General features: G+C 33.5%; 1 protein-coding gene across 1 annotated transcript in view; it reads left to right on the forward strand.

The window, feature by feature from the left end:
* Positions 1-15,160, forward strand: part of LOC149409387 (putative fatty acyl-CoA reductase CG5065) — a 42,436-nt gene extending 27,276 nt beyond the window's left edge. The window contains exons 2-8 of the mRNA XM_089649882.1: positions 2,239-2,470; positions 2,818-3,126; positions 5,949-6,144; positions 8,586-8,784; positions 10,508-10,747; positions 13,358-13,615; positions 14,435-15,160. Of these exons, the coding sequence (XP_089506008.1) occupies positions 2,270-2,470; positions 2,818-3,126; positions 5,949-6,144; positions 8,586-8,784; positions 10,508-10,747; positions 13,358-13,615; positions 14,435-14,570 (1,539 nt within the window). The 5' untranslated portion in view covers positions 2,239-2,269 and the 3' untranslated portion in view covers positions 14,571-15,160. The remainder of the gene's footprint in view (positions 1-2,238; positions 2,471-2,817; positions 3,127-5,948; positions 6,145-8,585; positions 8,785-10,507; positions 10,748-13,357; positions 13,616-14,434) is intronic.
* Positions 15,161-16,414: the final 1,254 nt, after the last annotated feature.

The raw sequence follows: 16,414 nt of genomic DNA on the forward strand, positions 1-16,414 counted from the left end.
CCTTTTGACTAAATTTTAAGCCCTTCAACACACCCTGAACAAACTCCATGCGGGCCCCAAGATTTGTCCTGGTCCCCTATCTTCACACCAAAATACCCAAAATACTTTTTTAATGAAATCAGTAATATTTAGTTGTTGTTTTTTCACTACAAATTCACCACAAATATAGCAAAAACTCTCAGAAGAATTTACACAACCTCTTGAAGTCATTTTTGAAACGCACGTTACGAAAGTTGGAACAGAAATAAATTAATGAAAGGGCATAGAAGGGAGTGGGCACCTTGGGAATTCCGGCATTCTCTCATAATACTTACTATGGAAAATCCCAATATATATAATTCAAAGCTGACTAATTTTATCGTCATGAGTTACTAAATGTTTTGTTTCAGTCTATAAAACTTAAAATTATCTTATAATAAGTTGTAAATAATAAAAAATATATATTTCGGCAATAAACCCCGTTTTGCGCCTTAAGATAGGCAATCCCACAGTATTTTGCGTTTTGCGGAAAAACCTTACGTGATGGAATTTTTTTGATAATTTTCCCGAATTCAGCAACTAAAAAAAAATGGGAATTACCTCTTATTTCAAAGAAAAAAAGAGTGGAGATTGTAGGAAGAATGTTGCAAAAAGCATTTAAAATGGAAAATGCATTGAGAAAAGCATTTAAAATGCAAAATGCAAAATGGTTTTTAGAAAAGCATTTAAAATGCAAAATGGAAAATACCCATTTTGCATTTTGCATTTCCATTTGAAATGGATTTATTTCAAATAAAGTACATCTCTGAACATCACATCACATCACAACCGAAATTATTTTATAAATAAGGAACTTGAGTGAAAAATCTTATGGCATATAAACATACAGATCAACAAAAGCTTTGAATATAAAAGTTGTATCAGATATAATTTTTATTATTAATAAATCGTCATTAAAAATGATTAAAACCGTACCAGAAAACAACGCCCTGTGATTGGTCGGTGGGTTCTGAGAGAACTTCACGGCTCACGGGTCGGTCGACCGCGTGCATCAGAATAAGGACAATTCTGTTCAAAGTTACGCTGCGTAGACTAGCACACGGGTTATCACTGCGGTATACAAATTATATAAAAAGAGTTTGTTGTGTTTTGAAATTCTTCATATTTTTTGGAATTCATTGATTTGGTGGTATGTTGAGTGGGATTGACGCTACCTCCAAAATCGAGATACTTATGACGTCACGCGTACCCCGTCAAATTTTTATCATTTTGGCGGGCTTTGAAAAATTAAAACATTTAAAATATTTTTTTATTTGAAATTTTTGGATGAGAATTTAAATTTTTGAAAAAATTGCCTGCAATTCCTTACTATATGAATGTTATAAAATTGTAATATTATGGTTTAATTTTTTTTATTTTATTTTATGGATTTTAGCTTATGACAATACCCTTTCATGTATCTAACTAATTTATTAGTATTATCGTCTGGTTGTATTTACTTGACTGATTTTACGTTACATTAATGTGTTTTATGAGTCAAAATTCTTAAATGGATAAAAAAAACTTATAGAAATGACAGGGAGAAGAAAATCAATAAGTTTTTAACTTTTTACTCAATTTTGCCTTTATGATTTACTGAACGTAAATTTTTCATTGTTTCATTGTTGAGCTGCATCCTTTTTGCTTTGGTTGTCCTGCTGCACCTACATATTTGTGTTTACCTGCATATCTACCTGTTAGAAGAAAAGCATTGAGAGAAAACAGTTTATTACATGTTCTATTTTTTTATGAAAAACAGTACCTAAATTAAAATAATTTTATGTAAAAAAGGATTCATTATTCTTCTTCTTTTTTGCTGTCGCTGTCATCACTCTCATGGAACTACATGATGAGGCGTTTGGGCATCCTATGTTTAACACAATGCGATTGGTACAATATGTATGTGCTAAGTGGAGAAATACAGAGTTTAAAAGCGTACTATGTACGATGTATTTATTATTGGTCTAAACTCTAAACTGCGCTATTATTACTTGTGACTTTTGACGTCAAACGATGTACACCTATATCCATTTCAATTGAACTTGCGAATGCACCTTTTGCAATGATTAATGATGTTTGCAAATTATTGCCTTTTTAATATTATTTACTCTTGCGACTATTTTTGGCGATTGTACAAACATGATATAATGCGATCTTGCGTCACGCTCATCGCATGGCAGATAATTTATTATTAAATTGTTATTTTCTTTTTCTATCCAGTTGTTTGAGATAGTACCTTAGTTCGAGTAAAATGGCGTCAGAAAAGGTATCATGTTCGGAGTTTTACAAGGGAAAGTCCATCTTCATCACTGGAGCTTCCGGCTTTATGGGCAAAGTGCTCACAGAGAAGATTCTATACAGCTGCCCCGGAGTCAATAAGATCTACGCCCTAATGAGGCCCAAGAGGGGAAAGTCCTCCACTCTGAGACTTGAGGATATGTGGAAACTGCCGGTGAGTAAATAAAACTGACACCTTTTCTAGTAAATACTACGTGGTACATGCTGCAAACGAAGCTATTTCATAACTAAGTATACTTCATAACTGCACGCTGAATTATTAGGTAAATATTACTCAAGTTCATGTTCTAGAAATATGACATATTAGAGAGCAGTATGAACGCAACCACATTTTACTGGCGCAGATTACGATTTTATACATTCCGTACATTCAAATGCGATGTTATCTGGTAATTATGCTATTCTTCAACCAGAAAAAAATATTACCACAATGGACGTCGAAACCATCCTGTAAGAAATTCTTTTCTTACGCATTTTTTTTTTTTTTTTTTACAATTGCAGATGTTCCACAGGCTCAGGGAGTCGCAGCCCGACGCGTTAAAGAAGATTATTCCCGTACAGGGTGATGTGCTTTTTGACAACCTGGGCATGGACACCCCGACCCTTGAGGTGCTGCAACGTGAGGTCGACATCGTCTTTCATTGCGCTGCCACTCTGAGGCTGGAGTCCAAGTTGAAGGACGCTATCGATATGAACACCACCGGCACCTGGAGAGTTATCCAAGTCTGCAGGAAGATGAAAAACCTTAAGTCCTTCGTTCACTTGTCGACTGCGTTCTGCTACGCTGACTTGGACAGGCTAGACGAGAAGGTGTGTACATAAAAGTCATTACTCATAACATACAAGACCTACTATCAATATCAATTTGAACATAATTTTCCAACATTAACCGATTTCTTCATTCCTCCTCTGTCGTATTACCTTTTCATTCGCGTTTCTTTCACAATCTGAGGCAACTCGCATTGCGATTAGTTGCAGCGGAAATGCGGAAATTGTGTATTTGCATTTTACAAAAACAAACCGTAGAAATACGTTTTCATTCGGTTGACTCCATTATTTGGGTGTTGTAATACAAGATAATTAATGCGGTTAGACTGGAGTTGTCCATAACTTATAACTTACTTGCAATTAATGTTTTTAATCGACATATGTCTTGCTAAATATTACCTTAACTTCTGAAAAGGTATAGCTTTTTTTCAAGACAAAATGTTGCTATACGTTACACAGATTTCCACAAAATTTTACGAACGTTAGGTTATCTTATTACTGGAATATAAACATATAATAAAATTGAAGATCCTTATATATAAGAGAGCAATAATTTAAAACGAAATTACATTTCAAATATCGCAATATTTAGAAACACGCATTTACATGCACATCGTAAATTCATTCACCATTTCCAGTCCTTCAAATACCCAACCGTAGGAACCAATAATAAATACCTTAAAATTTTTTGGGAGAATTTTTTTTTCAAATTATCTACACGGTGTCGGGAAACAAGCAGGAAACTGGTAAATCTACATCACGCAGAGAACACAAAAAAATGTTTTCGGTCTAAGCTTTTCAATATTATAAAACTTTAATTAATTTTTCGGTGGCTAAAAGGGTTTTAAAAAATCTTTTTTGGCTGGGTCCAAGATAGAAATCGATTTTTTTAAATTTGACCGTAAAATTCCAAACTCGGAAACAATTTACTCAAAAACGAAAGCTCAAATTAAAAAAAGTTATATTGCAGAATCTATTCTAAATAAATTTATAAATTTTAAAGGAGATAGCCGTATAATTCTAACATGATTGTGCAATCTTTTAAACCAATGTTTAACGGAGGGTTGCACGCCTTTAGATTGGAGAAGGGCTGTGATCACAAAAGTAAAGGGTTACGTATGGAATGTGGGTATCATAGGGCTATTAGTCTGCTAAGTTCAGTTGGCAAGCTGTATGGTAGAATTTTGATTGAAAGGGTAAGAAAGGAAACAAAGGATACAATATGGGATGTGCAAGGTGCTTTTATGAGTGGAAGGGGGTGGATGGACCAGATCTTCTCTTTGCGTATGCTGACTAAGAAGTTTCTGGCAAAAAACCAGAAACATTTCTGTACCTTTGTAGATCTACAAAAGGCATACGACCGAGTCCACAGGAAAAAGCTATGGAAGGTGTTGTCCAAGTATAGAGTGAAAACGAATCTCACACAAGCTATTGCGTCTCTGTATGATATTGAAAGAGTGTAAAAGCGAATTCTAATAGAGGTCCGAGCGCGATTGAGACTAGCAAAAATATATCCAAAGAAGATAAAATGATAGTCCACAGCGGAATTTTGGTTAAAGGTGGGGCAAAAGTAATGTCAAATGTCAATGTGCTTTGACATTCATGTTGTAGACGGATAGAGAATTAGTTGACAACGAGCAATGAAGCGATACTCACTTAAAGAACACGGAAATATTGTTACTACTTATTTGATCAATTTCCGGTCTGTTGTTTTCACGTTTGTCGTCCTGCACCTCGTGCGAGAGTAATTAAGCGTTTGGTGAGCGTTTCGTGAAAATCTTCAAATAAGCTTTCCGTGAAAAAGAGCCCAATTTTATTTAATTTCTAACTAAACCTGCGATATGTACGTTTACCTTTTTACTTATATGAATATCACACAAGAGTCCAAACTGCTGCCAACCGTGAGACTATGGCATCCCTAATTGAATAGAATTGAGTGGGGAAGAATCTGACTATTCAGATCTGGTCACTAAACATGGCTAAAGCCATTTCAAGCAACGTTTCAATTCCGATTGTTGATTTTACACCAGGGCGATACAGAGAGTATCTTCCGCTCTGGAACGTGCCACAAGTATAGTATATATATAATTTTTTTAAATGAATAAATTGTGAAATAACATAAATTAATCAAATAAAATTTACTACAAGCAAACAAATGTATAAATTTTAAAATATTAAACGTATAGCATGTCACAATTATTTATCATTATTTAAAACTAGTTCTAGTAGAGTTCTGTGAATAGTAGACCTTACGTCCAAAAAATGTGTTTTCAATTTCTTCATATTTCATAAACACAAACTGAAATTTCCTCTGAAATCATAAGATTTGTAAGTAGTTGCATAAATACATAATATAAAAATTTATTGTAAATTATTTAACTTAAAATTTTTAAAATTTCAAATAAGGAATCCTACAATTTGTCCAAAGAAACTATCTATATGACAATTTTTTCAAACTGTCTTCGGGTAGGTACAATAATATTGAAAACATGTGAATAAGACGTGTCCAAACGGACACAACCATTTCAAATTTAAAAAAAAAACAACTTTACTGAACCGTTAAAACGGTTACCATCTTGAAACTGCAACTGAATGATAAAATACATTTACGCACAGACGAAATGCAAAACGGTCGAGTTCAAACAGGACTTCGGTAGGCTCAGTCAATATACTAAATATTCATTTTACTTTAAAATTACTAAAAACTGTAATAAAATGGCAAAGTCCATTCAACTTTACTATGAGCAAACTAAATTTGCAACAAATAAAATCAAAAACAGCAAAAAATTGGCTGCTAAAGTATACATTATTCCCCGGGGTATCCTATAGTCTACTAATTATATTAAAATATATATTTTGATCAGGTCGTCGACTCGCCAGCCGACCCGCAGGACCTGATGCGACTGATCCAGTGGATGGACGAGAAAGCCCTTGATAAGGTCACCCCCTACCTGCTGGACATCCACCCTAATACCTACACCTATTCCAAGCGCCTGGCCGAGTGCCTTGTCAGGAATGAGTACCCCAAGATGCCCATGGTCATTGCGAGGCCGAGCATTGGTAAAAATCTTAATAATTTTTAATCTTATTACTAATTATTTGGGATCGCTGCCTACACTAAATACGAGGTTTTTGTTAAATAAAATCTTTTGATTCACCTTAATTACAACGAAAGCCAACTATCTGCATTTGGATTGTTTTACAATTTTAACATTCTAATTTTTGATTGCGTAAAATGTACATTCGATTTCGTTATATGGGATGACATCCATTTCAATGGTTAAATCCATTTCTAACTATAATTCCAACTACACGAGGGGCTAGAAGAATCGTTATTACCCTCTAATTCATGCATATTAGGCAGGCACTACTTTTATTTGGTTAGATTTTTTTTAAATATTTTATTAATAGTTTTGTACCTAACTTATCCTAACCTAACCTAACCTATTCTTACCTAACCTATTCTTACCTAACCTAACTTTCCCTAACCTTACCTTATCTTCTTCTTTATGTGCCGTATCAGGTCCCCCCGACGTTGGCGATCACTCTAGAAAATGTCTCTTTGTCTTGCGCTGCCCGGAATAGCTCCTCCACACTTCTAATGCTGGTCCACTCTCGTTTATTTCGCAGCCAAGACATTTGTCTCCTACCAGGCCCTCTGCGACCCTCTATCTTGCCTTTCAATCTTATAATATAACCTTATCTAACCTAACCTAACTTAACCTAATTTAAGCATTAAAATGAATCATCAACATAAAAAAGTTTTTTTTTCAACTTGAGAATTTAAAAAAAAATCGCAAGTCCTACATCCCTGGTTCGTAGTAAAGTCGAATATAACTCCTCGATCTGGTCCCCCCACTACAAATTACATTCAGATTCAATCGAAAAAATTCAACATAAATTCCTAAGACTCATTAATTTTAAACTCGGTATTCCCATTGAAAATATAAATTATAATTACTTGATGAAAAATCTAAATTTATTAAAACTCTCAGATCGAAGAATTATATCCGACTTAATATTTATGTTCAAAATTGTAAATGGTAGTATATACAGTCCTGATTTAATTAACATCATTGAATTCCATATACCCACGAGAGCTACTCGTTCTAAAATTTTGTTTAAATGTAACAATATCAGGACTGAGTATTCCAAACACTCGCTTGTACCTAGGTTGCATGAAGTTAGTAATAGATACGCAGATGTGGCAGATCTATTTAACTGCACGCAAGGTAGGTACAAGAGGGCTATGCTATCAAATCTTTTCAATCAATATTAATTTAATCTAATTCTACCTTATTTGCACTATAGAAACTTATGTACTTGTATCTCTTGTTTACTTACTTACTTACTCTACTACTCTCTAATGTCATTTCACAATCAAATACCACATATATTTGTAATTCTTTTTTTAAAATATTTCTACGATTTTAACTGTGACATGTTATCATTGTTTATGGTATATTTATACCGTTGATATTAAATAAATAAATAAATAAAGTTGCGCCACAATACGAAGTATGTCAAAAAAATACAAATAAATAGTAGTATATCTGTGTGTAAGTATAGAATGGCCAACCTTGTGATTCCAGAGATAGCCTCATTTTTAATGTCAGTGCCATACAAATTTTTCTTTAAAAAATGATAACTCCTTCATGTGTACACGCAATTGCTTCGTACGAAATTTTATAGCCAAGTAATGATCGGCAGAATCCATTTCTAGCAACAACAAAAAAACCCTTGAAAATTCAAGTCTCTATGTCTATGAAAGGCGATTTTCAGCTCACTGTGCGTCATGGCCCTATGTTCAGTATTTGAATCAGTATTTTTTGTAATGGTATCACTCAATTGCCAGGGCTCCTACCAGGGAGCAACTTGACAAATGTAAATTATCTCTCATAGCGAGGTTGAGGACCGACTGACATTTGGGGCTTATGAAAAAAAGATTAGTGGAGATAGTAGGAAGAATGTTGAAAAAAAGCATTTAAAATGGAAAATGCATTGAGAAAAGCATTTAAAATGCAAAATGGTTTTTAGAAAAGCATTTAAAATGTAAAATGGAAAATACCCATTTAGCATTTCCATTTGAAATGGATTTATTTGAAATAAAGCACATCTCTGCTTAGGTCGGACTTAATATCGTAACTACACCATGACACCAGACTTAGTAAAGTTAGTCTCATCTGCAAAAAAACCTTTTTCTGACAGGACAGGACAGGAATGATGTTAAATTAAATGACCATCCACAAATATACAATACGTCATACAAAATACGCGAGGCATAATCACAAAAATGCCTATTTTAGGTCATGTTTAGAAGTAGGTACACAAATAAACAGCCATGCTTGTAATTCTGTATCATTTCCGCTATAAACAAATCACTGTCCCCTTTTTCTAAATGCTATACGGAATAATTTTTACATCACAAACCAAAGACTCACACTAAAACAATTCAACCAATTTATAAAGAATTTGAACCCATTTAATATTGTTACTTCCAGTGTGTCCATCGTGGGAAGAACCTGTCCAGGGATGGGTAGACAACCTGAACGGGCCGGTGGGGCTTATGATTGGAGCCGGCAAGGGTGTCATCAGGACCATGCACTGCAATGGGGACTACCATGCTGAGGTCATCCCGGTGGACACGGCCATCAATGCACTCATTGTGATCGCTTATCGAGAAGCTACTGTTGACAAGCCGTAAGTTATGTAACAATTAAAAGAAAAATCTATAAATTTTTTGCCTGTCATGTACTTATGTGGTTATGTATTATAATATAAATTTACATTGAAAGAATGAAGACTCCATTAAATTATTAACGGAGGGTCGAATACAGAAGTCGCTAATAAAAGTAGCCAAAGAAATTGACGGATTCCACGGTGGAGTTCTGATATTATAAACGCCGATGTCCATATTTGTGTAGCAAAGCTACGAGAATATTCTGGAACGTTCGCCAATACAAAACGCATTGTAGCGGGAACACTCTAGACACATTCGGCGTTCCTACCTACAGTTCTGAAATGTTGTCGATGCACTGGGGTGGCTATATAATGAGGCGCATTGAGATGTACGTACTTAGTCAGTCATTAATTAGTAGTTTTACGAGTGACCAAGCTGCGAGCGCTGCTACTGCTCGCTGCATACTAAGAAAGCGGCCGCTATGGCCGTTTTATGGACTTCCCATAAAAATGTGCCTGAATTACGGAGGAGTGTGTATGAGACAATATGTGGATCATAAAGTAGTGTGTGAAAAACAAGTTTTTTTCCAATAAGAAATCCAATTTTATTTATTCACTTTTATCTTTATTATATGGACCTTCTAACTTAACCTGTTGACTGTGGGACTTCGGTGGCCCTGAGAAAAATGACGTGCAAATCATGGAAGAAAAATTATAAATAATTTTATTTCAAAGGCATCAGAGAAACTGCATACATCAAATAACAGTACTTTCTAAACTGACATTTAGCGCAAGCGATTCTAACCTTATCCTCATCCACTTCATTTATATGTAAGGGTTAAAATCGTTTAAAAAATATTAGATTTTTAGTAGGGAGTTTTTAAAGTTCGTTTTCATAGTAACGTAACGTCCGTTAAAATCTACCCTTTCATAGATGGTATGAATTTAATTATATTATGAATATACACTTCTTGCAATTTATGCCTTAAAATATTGCGCCCATACATACTGAATTTGAATATGAATAAAAAGGTTTGTCCATGTAAAAAATTCAATTTTCTCAAAAAAGGCATATAATTACAATACTGTATAGATGATTCAATCCGATATTGTGTTTGAATGCCTTAGAAGAATTTAGTTTTTAACCGACAAAACTATTTATTCATATTCATATTTCTACGTCAACAAATAATTCGTCTTAATGTTCTAAAGCGTAATTTGCAAAATTTTAATTTCATAAAATAATTAAATTAACACCATCTATGAAATTTTAGATTATAACATACATTATGTTTACCCTCAATATAATTATCAAAGACTTAAAACGCAACAAATCTATAGCATGTCAGGCGTATCTTCACGGTAATGAATTTTGTCGTTCGATAGATACTCTATGGAACGAATTTTGTAATTTATTTTGTGCATTTTGGTACTTTTTATCTGTACTATACAGGGTTTAACAGTACATACTCGAAATGAAACCATACATCGTGGTGTATTCGATTAAATCATCCCATGTTCATTAATGTTCCTATCAGCGTTTTTGAGGTTATGATTTATTTTGTATATTGTGATAAAAATTAGCTTTATTTGCATTTTTTAAATTATAACACAACATAAATAATAAAATTAAATATCTGACTAGAAAATTTATCTCAAAGAATAATAAAAATATGTAATTATAATAAAATATCCCAATCTCGGTATTGAAATTCGTCGGTGTAATATTTTATTACAATTTCAGATCTCCGGACATCCCAGTGTACAATTTGACAACGGCTGAAACCAAGCATACAACTTGGGCTCAGGTGTTGGAGATCGGGAGAAACACTGTCCGTCAATATCCATTCGACAACCCACTCTGGTACCCCGACGGAAACATCAGGAAGCACAAGATCATGCATGACCTTTGCGTTTTCTTCTTCCACTTGCTGCCTGCTTACTTCATCGATTTTATCATGCTACTCATTGGACAGAAGCGTTTGTGAGTACCTACCAAAAATATTGCATAACGTTCTCGACTCGCACGAGTTTGCAACAATATTGAAATTTATTTACTAGCAAGAGCAATTCGATAAACTGGTGACTTTCATTTGCCAGGATGCCAGATCAACACTGGATAGTTCAATTATTTTATAAGCAATAATTATTAGCCTGAAACACTCATCCACATTGAAAAATCTCCTGATAAAAGATACATGACGCCAATGGAACGTGAACCCGTGTCCTTTCGATTTCCGGTCGACAGCTCTGACCACTGAGCTATGGCGGCTTATCTCTTATCCGCGAAATAATGCAATATATACTAGTGTTTCATTCAACAATTACTGCTTGTTATATTTTTTCACCTGAAAACAACCAACTTTATTTTATATGAGAAAGGCATTGTAAGTGCTAACTCTCTCACTAGATGGCGTCGAGACAAATCGTCTACATTTTTTGGTGAAGATACTAGAACTTGTCAAATATTAGTTTTTTTTTTGGTAAACTAATCTATCTTTTATCAGGAGATTTTTCAATGTGGATGAGTGTTTCAGGCTAATAATTATTGCTTATAAAATAATTGTTACCCTTTGTGCTATGCATAAAAAAATCTTGTCTTAAACATTATTTTACCAAAAAAAAAATAACTGGATAGTTCGACTAAAAAATTAATCGCGCTGCTAGAAGCGCGCGCGGCATAGCAAGGCACCAACGAACACTAGAAACAGAATCTTATTAACGAACTAAAAAATCACGCCTATTCTGCGCGTAGCAAGATACGTGCGTCTGCGCACCGTCTTTTGCTTGCGGTACAGCAATAACCTTTTTTACATGAGTTTTAGTGAATTACTGTAAAGTAATTCTCAAGAGTATTAATAGTAATTCTGTCAATAATGAAATTACAACATAAAATAGTTTTCAGAGCATCCCTGCTTCATTTTTCCTTAATCTTTATTTTTGATTTCCTTCCTTAGTTGCAAAATATAATTGGCAATACACAATAATTAAGTACATATTTAACAATAAAAACTTGCTTGTCTTACCATTTTAATATTTATATATTTATTTTGTAAGAAACAAACAGCTTTTATATAATATGCAGTGATAGATATAAATATACAAGTTAACTGAAGTCAAGCCACAGAAGTTTCTTATGTTAAAGTGCATTAGAAATGAAGTTTTGGTTTCTTAAAATTAATTTGGTGTTAAAGGAAGGGGAGAGGAAGAGGAAAATAGGAAGAGGATAGGAGATGCTGCCGATACATTCCATACTCTCATATTAATAATCGATCGTACGCATTACTTCATATCGATATTTCTTTAGGTTATTACCAAAAATGTCAATGCTGTAAAATTTTTTATTATATTGTGCACATATACGAGGAATTGGGGATTTTTTTCGAATGTTTGTTCTACACGAGGGTAGATAAAATAAATCAGATTGTCGGGTTGATCTAGACGGAATATGAAAATTTATTAAATTGGTAAGTTCTGGTGAGTCCAGACCATTATTTAGGATTTTAAATAATAAGATTTGATCAAAAATTAGACTTCGTGTTTGGAGGGAGTTAAAATTATGAAATTTAATGGATTCGGTATAATTTGAGAAGTGTAAGTTTAGTTTATAATTTATGTGTTTGAACATTTTTTTTTAATTCTTTCTATTCTTTCGATATGGGCTTGGTATAAAGGAGTCCAGATCGGTGTACAGTGTTCCAGGTGCGGGCGAATATATGAGGTGTAAAGGGAATATAGTGTGTTTATGTTGTGGAAGGGTTTTGCTATGCGAATTATAAATCCCAGCATGTTATTGGCTTTGTTAATGATGTCATCAGTGTGTTGGAATATAACTCGTATGGAATATTCCATACGAGTACCGCAAAAGAGTCCCAACTACTCCTTCTGAAGTCAGTGAGACAATGGCATCCCTAATTGGGGTATGTTGTGTCTAGCTATTCATATCTAATCACGAAACACGGTTAAGGCCATTTCTAACAACATTTACACAACCGAAACCGCACCACCGATTTCAATGAAATTTCGTGAATGTGTATGGTTGGTTCTAACTTGAAACATAGGATAGTTTTGGGCCCGATAGGTAGCGCTATTGTCAAGATCTAAAAAAAAAATCTGACAACAGATAAAGGTGGTCTACATAAAATGAGGTCTATATAAAATATAATCTACGTAAGAGGCGATCTGTGGAAGGACAATGTCTACCCGGGCTCACTAGTATACTATAATTGAAAAATAACTAAAATTTATTAAGGATTTGAACGAGCGATAATAACCATTCAACCTCGGAGGCCGCCAATAAAAGTGCTTTTGCATGTTTGCATTATACAGGTTTTCCAATAAGAGGTGTTATTTTGAATAGCCCGCTATTTCGGTAAATGTTACTTTTGAGCCTGTCATTTTTTGACATTTGACAAGTAGAAACTACGCCTCTAACACCTCTTATTGGAAAACCCTGTATAATAAGATGAATAGGTTGTTATAACAACAGAATTTCCAAAGATAAATTGCATAAATAAATAAATCTTTTAAAATTGTTCTAAATTCTTAAATCGTGTTAAAATTGAATATAATATTTTACTTTTTTGTATTACAGCATGGTGCGTATTCAAAGTCGCATATCCGACGGTCTGGAAGTTCTTCAGTTCTTTACCACGAGGGAATGGAATTTCAACGTGACCAATTTCAACAAACTGTTTGCAAACCTGACAGAAAAGGAGAAGAAGGTTTTCCCGATGGACCTGAAGGTGGTTGAGGACAACGAATTCATAAAGAGATGCATCCTCGGTGGAAGGCAGTACTGTCTGAAGGAACCACTGTCCTCTTTGCCCAGAGCCAGATTCGTTAACAATGTGTAAGTTTGTACACTATTTTCTTACATACTAACAGCCTTACCTACTAATAAACATGGTGAAAATTTTATTCAATTGATAAATGTTCGTATATGTATGAAACAGATATAAAATACTGACTTCAATGAGAGCTATATAGGATTGCTTATTCAGCCAAAAGGATTGGAAATTTTGAATTTTTCCATTGTATTTTAAATGTTCTATATATTTCTTAATTTTGAAGATGTCGTAAAACCAAATAATATTTTAGAAAACAGATAAAATTACCCGTTGAAATTTATTTAATATATACTTTAATATTAAAATGAAAAACTCTCAAATGTAGCATTGATTTATGAAAATTAAAAAAACAAACAACTGAAAAATCGGAGCATTTTAAGAAAGTGCGTGGTACTCGAATGTTATAGGTATTGAATTAAGAAAAAAGTGTATGTAGGTGGTATTAAGTGTTTAAATTGTTGTTATTTATCCATATATAATGGTGACCGGATAAATCATCAAAATGATAATTCATCACATCTAAAGTTATATAAAGTCATGGAAAGTGATGAAACAAAAACTTTATTAACTGGGTTAAGTAGGTTAGGTTAGATTTAAATTGTTTTTTTTTCATCGTTTCTAATGCTTTATATCACTTTTTGAATTGTCGATCTGTTGGTTTATCACGGAACCATTATTAGTAGAGCATTGGATATTGTGTGTATCTGCGCAACGTAATCCAATACAATATAAAATTATAAAAAATAGTAATATCGGAACAGCTTAAACAGTTCAAAAATATGTATTGATTTGGGTAATTAATTTTGAGCGTTCCTTTCCAGTTTGTACTACGTCGACAAGGTGGTGACCGTCCTTTTCTACGGTTTCCTCTTCTGGATGGTCTACAAGTATTCCTCGGGACTGAAGCACCTCCTACATGCCATTCCCGGAATGGAATCTTCCCAAATGGTCAACTGAAATGTTTTATACATTTTTATAATTTTTTACATCATTTCATATATGAATAGTTTAATTTTTGGTGTTTTTTCATAATATTACTTTAATCTGCATGTAATTTAGAATATTTTAGAAAACACTCTCTTATCTAATATGACCAGATTCAAGTGTTAAATCAAACGTAGTATTAAATACAATAATTATAAATGTAATTGTTCAAAATCCAGTGTCGAGATAACTTTGAGGTCACAGAGTGTAATAAGTAAAAGAAATATATATTACATAAAAAATAGGAATGTCTAGGTGTAGTAGATATTTAAAATAATTACGGAAATGAAATTCCACGAGATAAAGACTTCAGTGCCTGAGAAAATATAACAATCTGAATTCTAACAGAGACAAATTTTCGTAAACAAAAACAAAAAACAATTGATTATTTTTTTCATTGTTTAAAACAAACTTGTAGCTTTAAATGTATTTTTCAACCATGGTAGGTATTTAAAGTTAGTGTGTATATTATTAACAATCGAAATTCTAGATTATAGCTTTACTTTATTTTTTTGTAAACATTCAATATTATATTCTTTCATTATCAAAAATTATCAACTACAAAAAAACGTGTTTCTTAATAAAAACCCTTAACACCTGATAATAAAAATAAGAGTGACTAACGTTAGCAGGACATAATATGGCATAAAACATTCAGTCAACCACACAAAATAATCACGCTCTGGTTACTATAGTCGTAACTAGATAACCTTTTCGCCTGGAAGGGGGGTAACTTGCATCAGATAAGATAGAAATGATTTTTTGCTGAGTTATTTATGATACTGACCCAATGAATAATCTAAGCTTAAGACCTCAAGCGCCGAAGGCAACATTGTCAAAGACAATGATAGTTTTTGGCGATATTATCAAAATCATTGGTCCAACATCATAACTAACTCACCTAAAAATCAAAACTAGCAGATCTGACACAAGGTCTGATGTACATGGTTCTAGACTAGCCCAGACAATCTAGACAAAAAAAGGCCCTAACTGGAACAAATTAGGGGAAAGCAGGTACCTACTATAGGGAGTATTTTCACAAAAGTTCCCACCCCTCCCACGATACTTTCCCCCTGTGCCCCACCAAAACATTAAAATGTGGGGTTGTACTAAAACGATTATATCTTCTAAACTAAAGCATATATCGGCAAAAAAATCACCGTCAAACTTGTTACAAAAATGCCTTAAAATTAAATTTTAAAAATATTTTGGATATTTGCAATAGTTTGGTCAATGATAAAGATATAGTCGTATTTTTAAAAAAAAAATTGTTTTTTAGTTGATTTTTTTTATTCGACAGAATAAAAAAAATACTTCTGACAAATTATTTGGAAAAATTTAATTAGCTTTAAAACTTTTTATAACATTGCTTCCTTTTACCCTTAATTCTCGTCAAAAATAGTGATTTAGCGGGTCACGGCGTGCGCGAAGCGGCAGGGCCAAGCAACACATCGCGATTTTTTGCGTCGCTACTTGTTGCTTTATGAAGTTGTAACAGATGGAAAAAAATACATAAATAATGAGTTTGTTCTAGTGTATGGTGTTCGTGGGTTTTGATATTGATCGCAATAACCCATCCTCAATCCTCAGTGTACACAGCACCATGTTTTGCAACAGTATAAAAATAATAATCAAACATGCATTGTAACTTTTGACTAACCGCTTTTTCTAAAAGTTAGCGGGGGCTGATGGATCATTTGAAATTTCAAAAAATATTGTACGATTAGGAGGTTTGCATTTGTTAACGTCATATTAATGATGTATTGGCCGCATCGTGAAAGGAATTGGATTAGAAGATTTATGGAAAACTGTATATT

Source organism: Hesperophylax consimilis, chromosome 31, assembly GCF_061612785.1.
Source record: "Hesperophylax consimilis isolate HC1 chromosome 31, BYU_Hcon_1.0, whole genome shotgun sequence".
Lineage (NCBI taxonomy): Eukaryota > Metazoa > Arthropoda > Insecta > Trichoptera > Limnephilidae > Hesperophylax > Hesperophylax consimilis.